The sequence below is a fragment of the Urocitellus parryii genome, chromosome 5 (assembly GCF_045843805.1).
Source record: "Urocitellus parryii isolate mUroPar1 chromosome 5, mUroPar1.hap1, whole genome shotgun sequence".
Taxonomy (NCBI): Eukaryota; Metazoa; Chordata; class Mammalia; order Rodentia; family Sciuridae; genus Urocitellus; species Urocitellus parryii.
In genome coordinates, this window is record NC_135535.1 from 3,694,667 (window position 1) to 3,711,443 (window position 16,777).

The following is a 16,777-nucleotide window of genomic DNA, read 5'->3' on the forward strand; positions in this document are numbered from 1 at the left end:
GGCGCGGTGGCGCATCCCTCTAATTCCAGTAGCTCCAGAAGCTGAGGCAGGAGGATTGCGAGTTAAAAGCCAGCCTCTGCAAAAGCGAGGCACTAAGCAACTCAGTGCTTACCAAAAAAAAAAAAAAAAAAGACTAGGGAAGTGGCTCAGTGGTGCCCTTGAGTTCAATCCTGGCACCCTGGTACCCGCGGCCCCCAAGAAAAGAATTGCTTGTGTAAGCCACTAAATTGATTTGTATAGGATTTGAACCGTGGTTACGCAAATGCAGGGGAGATAATGCACATCGGTCTTTGTTTGGGGTTTTTGTTTTCTTTTCTGTTTTGTGTTGGTGCTGGGGGCTAAACTCAGGGGTGCTCAACAGCCCCAGCCCTTTTTCTTCTTTTTTGAGATAATCGTGATAAGTCTGGCACGGAGTTTCTGATTCTCCTGCCTCAGCTTCCCCAGTTGCTAGATTATAGATGTGAGCCACTGTGCCCAGCAACGACAATCCTGTTACATCTGATCAATAACAAACATACCAAAAGTTGGCAATGAAATTCTGTTTTTCTTAAAAGCCCAGTAAAGGACACAAATGCTTAAATGTGGCTTCTTACTAACTAGAGTTGATAGCTTTCCTGAGAGAATAGTTTTAGGGATGGGGGTAGGTGAGGGAGGTTCTGAAAACCCATTCCCAAGAAGAGTCTGAAGAGTCATAGCCACAGGTGCCAGGAGGTGCCAGGAGGTGCCAGGAGATGCAGGGTGAGCACAAGACAGGAGGGAAAACAAAAACCTGGGTCACATGGGCAGCAGTTTGATCCTGCTCTTCCCAGGGATGCGGAAAGCCATTATCTGACCCTGACCTTGGACAGACTGAGGGGCACCGAGTGAGGCCGTGGTCGTGCTGGCATCCTTAGTTTGGTCTCTGTCTAGAGGACCAGGACACCCCTTATTGGGAGTGGCAGCTTGGTAAGTTAATGGTAGGCAACTCCCAGTTTTTCTGCCTAAGCCAAAAGGGCTTTCAGCTTCAGCATGCTGCAGCCAACGCACAGGGCTGCAGAAATGTGATGCCCTTGAGCCTCTGCAGTCACACAGTATATTCGCTACTTTGTACTGTAGCAGTACCCCATGTGCTACCTGGGGACAGCAGTGTGTGGTATGTGGATTTCAGAGATGGAAATGAGACTTGTGTTCCACAAAATTAGTGAAATAAAGATCTCAGGAGTTGGACCTCCTGAAGCTGAAGCCCTTGGCACCTCCCTGAGTGCCTAGTGCTTAGTCTTCAACTGATGTCTAGTGCCTTCTCTGGGGCCGAGGCTGAGGCTGAGGCTGACCGGGGGACACTGGGGTGGCCTGTTACTCACTTTCTGTCAGCTGTGCAGCCACTAGGCAAAATCTTCATGGAACTAGATGTACACAAATCAGTGACTTCAGCTAGTCATCAGGAGAGCCAGTGAGGCCATCAGATGGAGGGAACCTGCAGTCCTTGTCCGTGGAACCGCGCAGGAAAAGGGTGGGCCGTCAGCAGCAGCAGCCTGAGGGGACACACGGTGCTGGGGCTTCCAGGAGCTGCAGCGTGGAGCTCAGGTGCCCTGGTGCCCTTGGTAAGAGCAGGCTGGGGGTCCGCCCCAGCACCCGGCCTGGAGGCCTCAGCCAGCAGGGTCCATTGCCTTCACATTCAGGTGCCCACTAACAACGCAGGTTCCCAGGTCTGTCCAGAACAGACGCCTGTGAAGAGGAGGCTGGCTCTGCATTTATACCAATTTTTATTCACAATAAATTTTGTAGATTTCTTTTATAAAAGCATTAAAGTCTGGACAATCCAGATTTTACAGTGACTGGAGTAATGAAATAGCTACACATTTGAAAATCAAGGTAACCTTTAATACATATAATTTTTCATACAAACTTTTGACTTTTAAAATAGTGGCTTGCTATTTTACAAAAAAAGTTCAATAAAAATCCTTAATTCAGATGTTATACCATAGTCTAGTGGGAACAGGGAGGAGGGAGCTGTGGAAGAGACCCAGGCCACAGTCCACAGCCCTGGCCCCTTACCCTGCCCGCTGCAGTGAGTGTACTTTGGGTTTTAAAAAAATTGTCTTAAGTCAAATGCAATTTCTTCTAAAACTGGTTTCAAAAGCCACTTCACGACTGTTCTTTCAACAAAGACTAAAGGCAAGGACCTTGCTGTATCAGAACTTGAGAAGCGGTGAGTCCACATTCTCCTTGTCAGCCTCAGGGCTCAGCTGGACCAGAGGGGAGCCCAGGTCGATCAGCTGGAAGGGCAGAGACAACAAGGTGAGCAGAGCTGCCCTGGGCAGGCCAACAACTCAGCCCCCTGGATCACCCGGTCCAGGTCCACTTAAAGGAAACCTCGACCATCACATCTAAGCCAACACACACTGACCCCAGGCCCTCACACACTCATGCTCCTTCCCAGCTCTGTGCACCAGGAGGGTGTGGAGTTGGGGACATGACCCCTGCCCCCAAGGCCTGGCAGGGGTTCACCACTCAGCGTCAGAGGGTGAACTTCAAGAAGCTCAGGCCAAGCAAGAAGCCTCAGGGCCACCATGCCATGCCCTGGGGCGAGGAACCCAACCAGGCTGAAGCCAGCAGGAATCACCTGCCACTTCTCACCTGTCCCTCGGCCTGCAAAGGTTTTGACACACTGTTTTTTGACACACAGTTTCTGTTCACATCTGGAGTGTTCGTGGTGAGGTCGATCAGGGGTCTGCTTGCAGATCCCAAAGCCACATCTGCTTCAGGAGGGCTGCAGAAGTCGATGAGAGGGAGGTCTGCCGGGGGCCTGCTTCCCACTTGAGGAGTGATGGTGAGTTGACCCAGCCCGATGTCTATCAGAAGAGCCTAGGCAGGACAGACGGAAGGTGGTCCAGCACTGTTCTGCCCTGCTCATGCCCCAAGGGTCCACAGCTGGAGCCAAAGAAAGAGGCTGGGCCTGCCTCAGCAGGGCGCACCAGCCCACCCACGTCACACAGAGGACTGCCCTGCTCCCACTTCCCGTCCTTTGGCTCTGAGAGCTCCACGGCCAAACACAGGTGAGAGGTGTTGCTTTTCTCCCCTTTACAGCCCTGAGGTTCTGACCACCCCTCTGGGGGCCACTGGAACCTGAGGCCAGGTGACAGGATGAACTGCAGGACTCTGTCCTTGGGGGAGAGGCCTCCAGAGTGGCCCTGTGACCCTCCGGGTCAACCACACTGCATCTGCATACCTCCCCAGGGCAGGTGTCTTCCCCCGGCTTGGCCTCAACCTGTGCTGCTCCTGTGAAGTCTCCTGAGAAAGGAGACTCATTCTTCTCCGGAGAAAAATGAAGTGCCTGAGGCACAGAGGGTGGAGGAGAGGGGCTGCCACTGGGTGACAGGCCAGCCAGCCTGCCACCAGCCCTGCCGCTGCTCGCTCCCCTCGGCTCAGTCCTGTGGGAGCAGAGGAAAACAGGCTGGATTTCTCTAGAGTGCTCACTCACCTGGCTAGATCTGGAGGCAGACTGTTTCTGGAGGAGTGTCCTGCGTTGGGGAGCTGCTGGCCCTGGTGCCAGCTTGTCAGAGAAAGCCACCTACCGTGGGGACAGCTGCCCCTTCAGACCCCATTTCCTGCGTAGAAGACTGGGGATTTCCAAGGTTCCTTTCAGCTGGAACATTGTATTTGTTGACTTCACCTGGTGCCTAGTCTGTCTCTTTCAGAAGTGAAGGCTGCATGCAGGGGTTCTGCCCGTCCCCAAGAGGCAGCCAAGGTGACCTCCCTGTTCCTAGAACCAGTCCCTCAGGCTCAGGAGGGCTGCTGCCTGCTCCACTGGCGCAGACACCCTCTTGTACTGCGTTCCCCAGCTGGGTCCCAGCCAGGCACAGGGCTTCCACCCTGTAACAGGCCCCGCCACTGGACACGTCTCTTTGTGCCTCCACTAGACAGTGGCCCCAGCACCAGGCTGGGTGCACTGGGCCAGCAGCCCCCCTACCTGATTCAAATCTGAAGCTGAATTGTCTGGGGGAACTGAGGAATGAGCACACTGTGTCTTCTTTCCTATGCACACTCAGAGGACAAGTTTCCTATACTCTAAAGTCACTAAAGCACTGGGCTCTCCTCTTTTTGGGGCAGCCCATCTTCTTCTAGACTGCTTCCTGCGTGACCACACCCTCCCTGGCATGGGGGACAGTCTTGAGGTCTGGGGCACTAGAGACGACCTTGCTTGTCACCTGTCTCACCTCACTGCAGATCTCCTCTGAGGCTCAGAAGAGAGTCTCTGAGCAGGTGCACAGAGCGGGGAAGCCAGAGCTCGGGGCAAGGTTTTGGGAGTCATCAGAGGAAGGCCAGAGAGGCGCCAGCCGCCAGGTGTGGGCAGTGCTGACACCCGTCGCGCACTCGTGGGCGTCCCTCTGCTGCTCAACAGGCTTTGTGAAGTTGGCCCTGATGAGCGTCTCGCAGGAGTGCTGTGAGCAATGGCCCTGGTGAAGACAAAGAAGAGCCCTGAGCAGAGAGGGCCTCGACAAACTGGAATCCAATGAGCCAGCGTGCTGACGCAGAGCAAATCCATGGTTTCAACAGGCGCAAGACCCCAAGCTGCTGCCAGCCCACCACGAGACCTCTGGTGGGTAGAGCTCCCCCCACCCACAGGCAAGGAAGAGAGAATCTCATCAGATGTGGCTGTACTTCACAGGGGTAGGAAAACACATGGGAAGTCAAAAGAATCTCAGCGGTCACTTTTTTTTTTAAATATATTTTTTAGTTGTAGATGGATACAATACCTTTGTTTTCTTTATTTATATGTGGTGCTGAGGATCAAACCCAGTGCCTCAGGCATGCTAGGTGAGCGCTGTCCCACTGAGCCACAGTCCCAGTCCCTCAGCAGTCACTTTTGACAGCTTGGATCGTCTCCACAGGAAGTTCAGACTCACTGGAGCCTGGCCACACAGGTGAACGACAGGCAGGTCTCACTGCGTGCCACAGTCACAGGGGCACGCGGGGAGTAGAATCAGAGAACTGGTGCTTGGTTCTATGCCATCTCATATCCTTGCCAGTCTCTGCACTCTGATAACCCACTAACTACTGGTTGGTCCTCTGGCTGAGTCGATTGTTACTGGCTGTGGTCTGAAGGTATGTGCCTACCACAAATTCCTATGTTGAAACCCTAGCTCAAGTGGCAGCACTAGCAGATGAGCCTTGGGGAGTGACGGGCCAGTGGGAGCAGCCCTTGTGAGCGGAATCAATGTTCCCGTGAAGGAGGCCACCCTCCCACCAGCAGACCTGGCGGGGGGAGTGCCACAGCCAAGCAAGCTCTCACCAGACCCCACGTCTGCTGGGGCCTTGACTTAGAGTTTCCAGCCTCCAGAACAATGAACAATAACTTCCTATTGTTAAAGTCCCTCAGACTGTGGTATTTTTGTTATAGTAGCCCCAAAAGTGTAAGACATTATTTTAAAACAACGCCAGGACATACTACCAATGTCCCTGGAGTGTGGGGAGACTTCATCTATTAGTTCTATCATCCATTAAAGACAATGTTTATACTCTTCAAAGAGTCTAAAGCCAGGCATAGTGGCTCATGCCTGTAATCCCAGTGATTCCAAAGGCTGAGGAAGGAGGAACACAAGTTCAAGGCCAGCCTGGGCAACTTAGCAAGGACTTGTCTCAAAACAAAAATTAAAAAGAGCTGGGGATGGGGCTGGGATTGTGGCTCAGCAGTAGAGCGCTCGCCTAGCACAGTCGGGACCTGGGTTCAATCCTCAGTACCACATAAAAATAAAGGCATTGTGTTGTGTCCATCTACACCTAGGAAATAAATATTAAAAAAAAAAAAAAAGCTGGGGATGTAGGTAGGTGGCTGCCTAGCAGTGCAAGGCCTTGGGCTCCATCCCTATAACACACATAGTCTAGAGGCAGACACATTCGGCTGGTCAGGGTGGCTCTCAAGCCAAGCTCCTGCCCTCTGCCAGGTTCTGGAGCAGCCCCCCTGCCCTCCGCTGCTGCCATTGCCAGCTCTACCAGGGACTCCTGAGGACAGGAACAAGTGCCAACAGACGCATCCTGGAGGCAAGCTCAGGAGGCAAGGCTCTCCTCCCACCCCAGGGTGGCTGCTGGCCTCTGTGCTTGCTCTTGCGCTCTGCGGGTGGGAGGGTGCAGCACAGCCTCTGCTACAGGGAAATCATCTGTCTACCCCGCAGAGTGCAGATCATCAAGGGATTTGCGGACAGCCAGGCTGGTCCATGGCAGAGCCAGAAGTGCCCTTCTTGTGTATCCTAGCCCAGGGCCTACTCTGCCCAGCCCAGCCTTCGAAGTCCAGAGCAGAGTCCCCGCCCTGGCCACAGGCAGACGCCAGCATCATGTCCCCGGGGGCACAAACCCAGTGGGCTGCAGCCTTACGGTGCCCCCACCCCCATCCCAGGAAGAGATGGTGAGCTGTAGGCAGGGCTGAGAAGCTTGGGTGTGGGGTCTCCACTCCACCAGAGCACTCAGGAGTCGTGCCAGCACCCAGCTTCAGCGAGTGACAGCAACGGGAGCAACAGAAGGCAGCTGGGGCGGGGCTATGTTTGCAACTCCTGAGGGCCAGGTATCCTGCCCTCTGTGTGCCTAGTCTGCAGGACTGGCTGGGTTGGCTGGACCGTCCTCCAGCCAGTGAGAAAGTGTGGTCAGGAACATTCAGTGGCTTGCACCAGGTTCCAAACCCTGAGCCTTGAATAGCTGTACCATGCTGGTGGCCTTTAACTGTGGCACAAAGGAGTCACCTGGGAGCCTTTACAACACCCAGCCCCACCAAATCAGAAGGGGATCCTGTTGCTCAGCACAACAACCCCTCCAGCCCAGAGCTGGGAACCGCCACATCACACTGCACAGAAGCAGTCCCATCCAGCGGGAGATTGGCGGGTCAGCCTGCACTCCACGTCTGCTGTGATGCTGACATGGCCGTGGGGCAGCTGCACTGTGAGCCCCGGCCACACACATATAAGAAAAAGAAGCAGAACGAGGCCAGTACCTGCCAGTAGAGATGCATGACTGCAGCCGCTGTACCTGGGAGGACCTCGGCGTCCTGCTGTCTGTGGAGCCTCCTACGACCAGAGAAGAGTGCACAAGAGTCAGAATGACCAGCTGGGAAGCCACCACACGAGGGTCCTTGCCAACAGGCAGTTCTCCTCCACCTAGCTCTAATTTCTCAACCTGTAGCACAGATGGCACTAGGATGGTGGACCGAGGGTCAGATGAGTCACACAGGGAAACTGCCAGCAGTGGGGTCACGTGAGGGCACTTTCCTCTACACCAACCTCAGCCAATGCAAGGGCCTTCACCTGCCAACGGTGCAGAGGAGAACCAGCCTCCTCGGGCTTCACCCTCTACCAGACAGGAACAGGACTCTGAGGGCGGTTCAGCCCGCCGCCTCTGCCAGGCCACGACTCCCTGCCCTGGTAGAAACGTGGGTGGAGGCCAGGCAAGCCCAGCAAGGCCCTATATACCTTAATTTTCCTGAGCTGGGGCATGGCTGGGATAATAACATGTCACACCATCTATGTGCTGTGGCACAGTTGCGGGAAACAGCGGGTCAGAGGAAAAGGGTTCCTGCCACTGCGGCCTCGGCTCAGGCAGGTGATGGTAGCCTTTGCCATTTCCTGGGCCCTGCCCTCGCCCAGGGGGGATCTTCTGGAAGTCAGCTTAATCCCTGCCGAAACCCCTCGGCACTGAGACTGAACCTGGGGTCACAAACCCTTCCTGAGTTAGCCTGAGCGACCTCTCTGCTTGGTCTCTTTCATGTCCCCTATGCACCAGCCTGAGGGAGGCTGCTGGCTGCTGTTCATCAGCACTCTCCTCCTCACATTCGGATTTTAGCTGGGCACACAATGAAAACAGGGACTCTTCACATCCTTTGCAGGAAGTGTGGTCATGTGACTAGGTCCTGATCAATGGGACATAAATGGAAATGACAGACAACCTGCAGTAAGTACTGTATCCTTGAAAGATAGGGGTATGTTCTTCACCTAGGATATCTTCCCACTAGCAGGTGTGAGGGCTGGAGCTAGTACAGCCATAGTGGACCATGAGGAGGAGAAGCTAATCATGGCAAAACAAGATGGAAGAGGCCTGAGCCCCTCAAGAGAACGGCTCATTCTTATACACAGGCTCAAAATGAGGTGTTCGGGAGTTGAAGGCACCTGTACTGACTAGCAGTGCCAGTAACTTCAAAGTATCTGTGAAAGCTGACAGGATTAAAATGGGGTCACTTGTGCAACCCTAACAAAAAACAATCAAGTCCAGTCCCTGAGGCTGCCAAGGAAGGGCTCTCACATGTACCTGAGAGCACTACCGCAGGACCCTGCAGGCCGCCAGACCAGGGGCCATGCAACCTCCCACAAAGAGCTCAGCTGCCAGGACTCTGCAGGCTCCTCCACCCTGGGGACTGAGGACCACTGCTTCAAGATGCCGGCGGCGTGCTCCTGGGTTATCAATACCTAAATAGAACAAAGGGGGCCTGGGAATGTCCCCTCGGCCCAGCCTCCTTGGTGTGCCCGTAGCCCAGCAGGGCATGCGTGTCCCACTGCAGTGCCTGTCACTCCCAGATCACCCTCATGCTCGGGGGACAGTTCTGGTGTCCAGGAGGGGACTGGGGAGCCAGCAGGCAGCCCCCCGCCCTCCTGCCTGCTAAGCCTCTCTCAGCAGGCCCTCGTCCTGGTGGCAGCTCCCTGTGGATCGGGATTGGAGCACCCTCTGCGGGCTCCAGAGGGTCGTCTCTTCTGGAGAGCCCCCCCTGAGGGAACACTGTCGGGTGAGCACATTTCCACAGACCTCACACTGCGAGGACTTCACATTTCTTCTGTTAATTCTCTCTGTGCTGCACACCAAGTGCACTGTTTTCTTTATCTGCAGGCCGAGTTTGAAATTTCCTGTGAGCACCTATATTCTGGCTTACCTGGGCCTGGCCTCGTGTGTCTCTAAATAACATGACTCTCCTCTTTTCCAGTTTCTGAAAACTTTTTTTTAATGTACGCATGTATTTACTCATTTATTTTTAAGTGGTGCTGAGGATGGAACCCAGGGCCTCGATGTGCTAGGCGAGCGCTCTACCGCTGAGCCACTGAAAACTTTCTGGGAGCAAAAACAACAATTTAAATGGAGGGCCCAGGACTGCCACTTAAAAGCCACAAGGATGGCTGTCACCATCTTCACCCAAGACAAAGAAAGTCTCAGCAGGAAGTCTACCTGTCACAGACAGCCCTGATGGCCACCAGAGTGCCTACCAGTCTCCGGACCAGGGCACAGCAGCCTCAGGTCCAGGCACTCTGCCTGGTGAGTTAAACAAGAGCCCCCGCCCCACATGGGCGGCCTTCTTTGATAGGGCTCCCAGGGTTTCCTCTGCTCTTGGAGACTGGTAGGAAACAAAAGGGGACTAAGGTGCAAAGAAGGTGCCCCCGGGGACCCAGCCAGCTACCTTAGGATACATTCTCAGCATGGGGTTTGTTTTCATCCACTGCTGAACTGCAGATGCAAGCTCCACACCCCGGGAGGCTTTGACCTCTGCATCTTAGCTTCGCCTATTTTGAATCTGCCGACTTTCTCACTTATATTACGATGAAGACAACTGAAATGAAGCCAGGACAAAGCCTGCTTAGCAGTTTTCTCAGAATATTTCAGCTGAGATAGCAAGACAAAACTAAAACAAAACAAATCTTCAAATCAATGGTCTTGTCATTTGTGGCAGCTCTGTGGCAACCCACACACTAAAAACCATTCCTTTTTGAAATGAAAATGTGGCTGATGATGGTTTAGGAAAAGTTCTGCCCTTTTTAAACCAACCTAATGACTTGGTCAACACCTTGAGCTGTGTCCAGCATAAGAATTGTTTTGTCTACCACACCAGCCAGGAAAAAAACAAAAAGTTACAAATAATCTTCTAAGAACAATTTTTTAAAAATTCTTCTCACTGGCTTCCAGCAGTCCAGCAGAGCAGACTGGCCAGCAAGAGGAGGTGTCCCTCCATTTAAGGCTGCCTGGAGGTTGTTACTGCAGCCACCCCAAGCCAAGCGTCAGCACCCGAGTGTCCCCCTCTAAACAAAAGCTGACCAGAGAAAAGGGAGGACCTTTCTAAAACCATGCTGCCCTGGGGACTCTGTTACCAAGATCTGGCCTGCGCCTTCCTGGCCAACAGAAACTCCTTTAGCCATTGAGCGGGTGACCTTCACCTGTCCCAGTTTGTTAGAAATATAATTGATTCAAATGTCTTTTCACAAAGTGGTGAGTTTACTATATTTTTATATTTTCCACTTATATATTTATAATACTTTATACTTATATATTTACTGTATTTTCCTGTCATGACTCAAATTCTAAACTGGGAGGACAAGCTCTTGCTCCTGTATGCTCTTGCTCCACACATGTGCAAGCGGCCCGTGGTTTCTGCATGGTGAAATCCTGGAGGAATTCCAGCCAGGTGGCTCACATGAATTCAGACTGCTGGAGGAATGAACCCGATGTCTTCTGCTCCACAGGACCAGTCAACCTTTCAAATACAAGTTGGTTTAAAGTTTGCTGGTAAATAAAAATGAGGGTATCCTCAGAACCATGGGCTCGCTCCTGTCTGGCTGCTGGCAGGCAGGGTCTGCTGATCCGTCAGATGCTCAGGATCCTTGGAGTCCACGTCTGACTGAGAACCAACATGCAGAGGGAAGTGCCAGGCAGAGCCCGCGCATCCTGTCTGTCAGGGGGGCGACTTGTTATTGTTTTAACGAGGAAATAATGACTGTGTTTGTCTAATAATGTAGGTTTTATGAGTAATCTAGGTATAATTATTAAAAAATAAATTAGGTGAATATAATTGGTTTAATGTTTATAAATGAAATTTCATGTAAGTCTTAATATTAAATTGAGTAACATATTTACAAAACATCTGAGTCATTTCTAAGTAAGCTAAAATAATAGAAACATCAACTGCTAAATGTAAATTCAACTTTGGTTTCTTAAAATCCATATAAAAATAATTTATGCATTTGTATCTATTTATAAGAAGGTCCTATTCCACATTTAAAAATTTTTTTTCTAGGACAAAGCCAGTGTTTCCAGAAATGATAAAGCATGTTCTCATAAGCCATTCACCTATGGCGAGCCATTAAAGACAGCTGTCCTCCTGAGATTCTTTAGAGATTAAGGTCACTAGGACTTGAAAATTCTAATTAATATATGGAATTCTATATGCAAAAAAAATGAGGAAATTAAGATGTTTTCAATAAAACTACAAAAAATATACATTTTTTATAAGGAGTAATTTTTTATCTAAATCTGGAGATATTTTAAAGGATTGTTCCAAAATATAAATTTTAGAAAGGAAATAAGAACAAGGTAGAAAGGAACTAGGAAGTAGAAGATGAGAACTTACGAAGAAAAAGGTAAGGAAAGTGACAAGAAATGGAATGTTAGGTGTATGAGGAAGAATTTGTGAGACAGGATAAGATTTTTGTCCCTAAAGTAGCACTGGATTGTTCCAGAAGGAAGGGAGTACAAAGGCAGGACAGGATACACTGAAGCAGTTCATAAAGGCAGGTCGTGGAAGGTCTGTGAAGAGCCAATCTTAGGGGATCTCTGTGGGACCAAGTTGGCTAGAATTCAAAGAAAGCCATGTGTAAGTTTTTCCAAAAACCGAGCATAAACACACTGATGTAAGACCAGAATCTAACAATTCTGCATCTCTAAAGCAGCACGTTTTTCTTGAAATAGTCATCTGCTCGCAGTCAGAACTTACAGCTTTTGACCCTGGCGCTGTGGTCTGCCCGGCAGCTTCTCCTCCCTGGCTTCCATAGAACTGGGGCGCTCCGAGGACTCCAGTCAGCCCCGCAAGCTGCCTGCCTCTGTGGCCTGACCCTGCTCTGTGGCCTGACCCGAAATGGTCGTCTAGGCCTAGAACAATGGGATTTTCCACTCAAGGCTCTTCTTGATGTATCTGAAGTGCTCCATGAAAACAGAAAGTCTCAGGTGCTGCTTCTGTTCCCCAGAGGCTGCTGTCCCTGCACACAGCTCCTTCAGCATGAGGCCTGCCTCTGCCCCTGGACGCCTCTGCACGGCTAATCACACTGACTGGGCCCGTCAGCTGGATTCCTCGTGGTGTGATGGGCCTCCCATCAGGAGCAACCGCCACACAGGGCTTTTCTTGACCCTTTGGAAGCTGGCCCAGGAAGCAAAGACTTGCTGTGTCCAGGTGATTTCTTATGCCTTAGGTTTTGGTTACTTAGAGAAACAGTCATTAACAGGATAAATTTTTTTGTTTTTCTTTTTAACATCTATTTCCTTTTAAGTTCTTTGATCACTTTGTTTATAATGTGATCACTTTATAACTAGCTAAATCATCCTGGTTAAATGATCTGTAATCTTATTTTGACATTTTTGGCATATTTCCTGGGATCAAAGTCCTAAATTAAATCTTTTTGACTTGGTTTTCCAGCTGGGCCCCTTGAGATCCTCAACCGTTCTCTCTGATTTTGCAGATGTAATGAACTAGCTGGGGGTTCCTGGTCTGTAGGATTGTATGGGAAGCACCATCAAATAATCAAGCGATAGTGAGCCTTCTTTACTTGGATTGATAAGGCTGTGTAACTGGTGTGGACGTCCTGATGGTCCTGGTGTGACAGCGCCACTGTTCTAGAATGCTGGTGCTTCAGTAACTGAATCTCCCCATCGAATGCCAAACTCTCCTCAAAGGTGTGTCTTGTGTCAGCCACAGTTTTGATTCTTCTCTAAAAGCATTTGCCATCACATCCATGGAACAATGACAAGTTCTCTTGAAAAGAGGTTTTTGGTAACTGTAAGGTCAACAGACTACACAGAAATTCCCAGAACCCTAAAAAAGGAGTGATAGTTCATGAAACTGCTCAGGAGGACGAGACAGAATAGGAGCTAACTGCTTGAGTCGGCACAAACTGAGTCTCCGGCTTTACCTGTCGGCTACTTGACATCTTGTTGGATTTTTACCTAAATGTTTTTATTTTCTAGATTTAAAGAAACAACTTCTCAAGCTATCTAGTTTTGATAAAATAGACGTCTGTTAACAAAGTTGGGATGATTATGTACTTTTTTTCTCCCTACTCGATTCCTCCCAAATTCAAACACTATTCATATTTTAAGGCAAATGGTTATTTGCACAAGTTCAGGAAGGATTTGTTCCGTCACAGGACATCCTGGGGGATGCTGGCACATGTGAAAATACCCATGGTATGCCTGGAGTCAGGGTCTGCAACCTTGCATGAGCGAGAGTGAACTGTCACTTCCTGGCAGGCTCTGGAGTCTCAGGACACAAGAGACGGTGTGACACAGGTAAAGATCTAGTGTCTGCCTTGGTTTGCCTTCTAGGCTCAAGAAATCTGTAACTCTGAGATTACTGTATAGTAAATCACTCTTCTGGCCATGGGAAACAGCGGAGCCAGAACTAAACTCCTTTTGCAAAGAAATTGTTTTTTTCTGTTATCTTTAGTTAAAAAAAAAAAAAGTATTACTCTAGAGAGAAAAATTATGTTTCTAAAGAAAAACTACAGCACGCCTGTTATGGAACAGGCTCTGCTCATTGTCCTCAGGCTTCTGTCTACCTGGAGACCAGACTGGGTCCTGAATTCTTCTAGGTTCCTCTGATCCAGTTTTCTCCCGGAGTCACTAAGAACAGGACTGCACTTTCCCACAGCCCCATGAGCAGAAGCCGGACAACTTTCTGTGAATTCTAAGGACGAGCCCAGGCCTGATGGGCAGGCAGCTCAGAAAGTGCCAAACTGCTGGGGCCACAACCAGAGACATTGAGGCCATACTCTGGGCAAGAAACTGATGTCACAGTTCAACTCATATCAAAATTAGACAAAATAAGATGCTTGTCCTTGTTATTTGTTATTTATGCTCAGCTCTTTCTCACTTGTCAGGACAATGATGTAGTTACAATCTCATATTCTATAGCCACTGCTGGCAACTTGACAGGACCTACCCGAGGAGCCCTCTGTCCACCTGGAAACTCTGACAGTATCCCCTGCACGACTTTTTGTTGCACCTGCAGCCCTCTTTACAACATTCTCTCAGTTCAGCCCCATCCTAGTTGAATCTCTGTTATTTATGGGCTAAATAAGAAAATGTCTGTTACAGTTAATGCTTTGTGCTGGATCTGGAAACTGAGGCCTGACCACAGACGGCAAGACAGTCAGTTCCCTGATCCGGGAGGGCTGACCTGGTTGCCTCTGTTCTGGTTCAAGCCCCTGTGCAGACTGGACTTGCTGTGCTCTTGTTACCATCTTCCTTCTGGACTGTGCCTTTAGCAACTGCTAAAGGCTCAACTCCTGGCAAAATGATGCTGCTAGTGCCTGGAGCCAGCCAGTGCCCCCGGGCAGAACAGAGAGGTCCATTCACCAGCCCTGCTGGAGGCACCTGGTGGGCAGGACCCAGAGGACAGGGTAGCCTTGCTGTTGGAGGAACAGTGATTGGAGCTCTGGGAGGGCTAAGGTGCTGGGATTTGAGGAGCAAAGGGCTGGAGAGGAGGGAGCTACAGAGAACTCTAGAGTCACAGGGCAGGGCAGGCGCCCTACTGGGAGCCGGGGGTGGAGCCAGCAGAGCATGGTACATCAGCAGAGGCCATGGCAAGGCCACTGGACCACTGCAGGCACCAGCGCCTTTCTAGACCCGTCCCAGAAGGGCCTCAAAGGAAGCCTGGGAGGGATCAGGTTAGTCTGCACATTCACTGCTGCCAAGCCGAAGCTCAGCTCCTCAATGACGTACAACTGATAACATGAGCCATGAAAAATGAGACCATCACCAGGAGAAAGGTCTGTGGGACAGACCCCCAAACGATAGGGAAGACGGGATAAGAAGAAAGATTTCAAAACAACCATTTTAAATACATTCAAGGAGTTAAAGGAAAATGTAAGGGCTGGGGATGTGGCTTAAGCAGTAGCGCGCTCGCCTGGCATGCGTGTGGCCCGCGTTCGATCCTCAGCACCACATACAAACAAATATGTTGTGTCCGCCGAAAACTAAAAAATAAAAATATTAAAAAATAATTCTCAAAAAAAAAAAGAAAGAAAAAGAAAATGTAAGTATCACAAGAACCGGAGAAACTCTAACGTTGGAAATGAAAACTGACCTGGATGAGCTTAACAGCAGATTAGATCCTGCAGAACACAACAAAAGGAGGAATCCGGGGCTGCAGACACAGCTCAGTTGATAGAGTACCTGCCCCGCATGCACAAGGCCCTGGGTTCAATTCCCAGCACCACAAAAAAATAAAACAAAAACAATCAAGACTGAAGCAATAGAAAACAAGGTTGGAAAAACCAAGACCCCCAGAGATCTAAGCAACACCATCACACATCACAGAAGGAGCTCAGACATCCACACAGGCTGCAGAGGATGCCATGAGGAGGAACTGTGGGAGCAGCGTGTCCCACACGAGAACCAAGGCTAGAGAACCCCAAGCCAGGTCACTGAGCCAACGCGAGTGGCAGACGGCGGAGCCCTCCCTGAGGGCTACAGAGCAAGGAAGCAAGAGCGCCACCATCCAGAATAATGTTTCAAAACTTAGGAGTTCTTCAGTATTTTAAAACACATTAAATTTTATCTATTACTTACCAGTAGAAAACTTAGGCCTTTCAGACTGATTTGAAGGGGTGGGCATGACCTTCGTCTTGGAATTTAAACAAGAAGCTTGCCTTCTTATACTTCCAATTTTATTTGGTTGAGAAGAGGATGACATGGAGTTAGAGTCCAGCCTTGGGCCTCCACTTCTTGGGGTCTGCGGCAGGGCGAGAGGTGCTGTGCTGGGAGCCCGGGGTTGCCCGTCCATGGACTCAGCAGTGTTGGCCCTCCTTGCTGGCCTGCAGGATGCCCCTGTGGGGGCTGTTGGCAAAGATGGGCACGGCATGGCCAGTGCCATTCTGGCTGGCTTGCCAGTGCTTGGCAGAGGCCGGGAGCTGCTGCCAGGATCACCTGCAAGTTCACCTGCTTCAGGTGCAAGAGGAGACACAGGAACATCACATTGTTTAATAAGCACAATAAATGTACCCAAAGCCCATTCCTGGAAGGCCAACTGCACTTTTTAAAGTGTAGCCCTCACACCTCTGTATGAGGAACACATGGGTGAACTGGCTGAAATGTAGATTTGGGGGCTGTAACTCACACCCCGAGATGGCTGCCGTTGGTCCAACTTTTGACCTTTCACTATGTCTCAACAGAATAGTGGTGCTGGTGAGGGAATCAGTGGAGCAAGATACAGCTCAAAACACCTTGCATAGTGGCCAAGGGCTTCTGTTTTCAGAAAGTGTACATGTGCCACAGAAGAGCCAGGCACCTAGCAGGGTACTTCCCAGTCACCTTGGTTGTAAAAGTCAGGACGTGTCTCTGCTGACTTTGTTTGGACAGTGCTGGGGATTGAATCCAGAACCTCACATAAGTACTCCACACTCAGCAACACCCCCAGCCCTTTTAATTTTTTTGAGACAAGGTCTTGCTAATTTTCTGAGGCTGGCCTCAAATTTTCGATCCTTCTGTCTCAACCTCCTGATTAGCTGGGATTACAGGTGTGCCCATGTGTTTGTCAATTTTCTTGTAATCACCGAATGGCAGGGTCCAGATTCTAAACATGATTGCTCTGACTCAAGAGATCATACTTTTCATGTCTCATGAACAAAACCCTCAGTGGACTCTGGCCAGATTCTACACTGCAAATATAACATGAAAAGGATTTAGTTCTCAAGAGCAGAAAAAGATGCTTTTTCTGCCGCCTACAAGTAATTCTGCCCTTTACCACTAGATGGCAGCCTTGGCTCAGCAAGATAAACAAGGAGCCTGAATG

At 50.2% G+C, this 16,777-nt stretch overlaps 1 protein-coding gene across 1 annotated transcript; it reads right to left on the reverse strand.

Annotated features, from left to right (window-relative positions):
• Positions 1–182: 182 nt before the first annotated feature.
• LOC113186774 (G2 and S phase-expressed protein 1) lies at positions 183–9,291 on the reverse strand. Its single transcript, XM_077798457.1, has 6 exons — positions 9,213–9,291; positions 6,962–7,247; positions 4,197–4,436; positions 3,209–3,410; positions 2,617–2,844; positions 183–2,255 (listed from the first exon to the last, which is right to left on the reverse strand). Exons 1-6 carry the CDS (start codon positions 9,289–9,291, stop codon positions 2,172–2,174), a joined length of 1,119 nt encoding a protein of 372 aa, XP_077654583.1. The 3' UTR covers positions 183–2,171.
• Between the last annotated feature and the right edge of the window lie 7,486 nt (positions 9,292–16,777).

Excerpts from the sequence above, each read along its gene's own strand:
- LOC113186774 (XM_077798457.1), bottom strand. The coding sequence starts at position 9,291 with ATGTGGGGCGGGGGCTCTTGTTTAACTCACCAGGCAGAGTGCCTGGAC. Across the intron at positions 2,845-3,208 it reads AAGACACCTGCCCTGGGGAG|GCTCTTCTGATAGACATCGG; the intron begins GTATGCAGATGC and ends TGTCCTGCCTAG. Across the intron at positions 2,256-2,616 it reads CTTTGCAGGCCGAGGGACAG|CTGATCGACCTGGGCTCCCC; the intron begins GTGAGAAGTGGC and ends CTGCCCTTCCAG.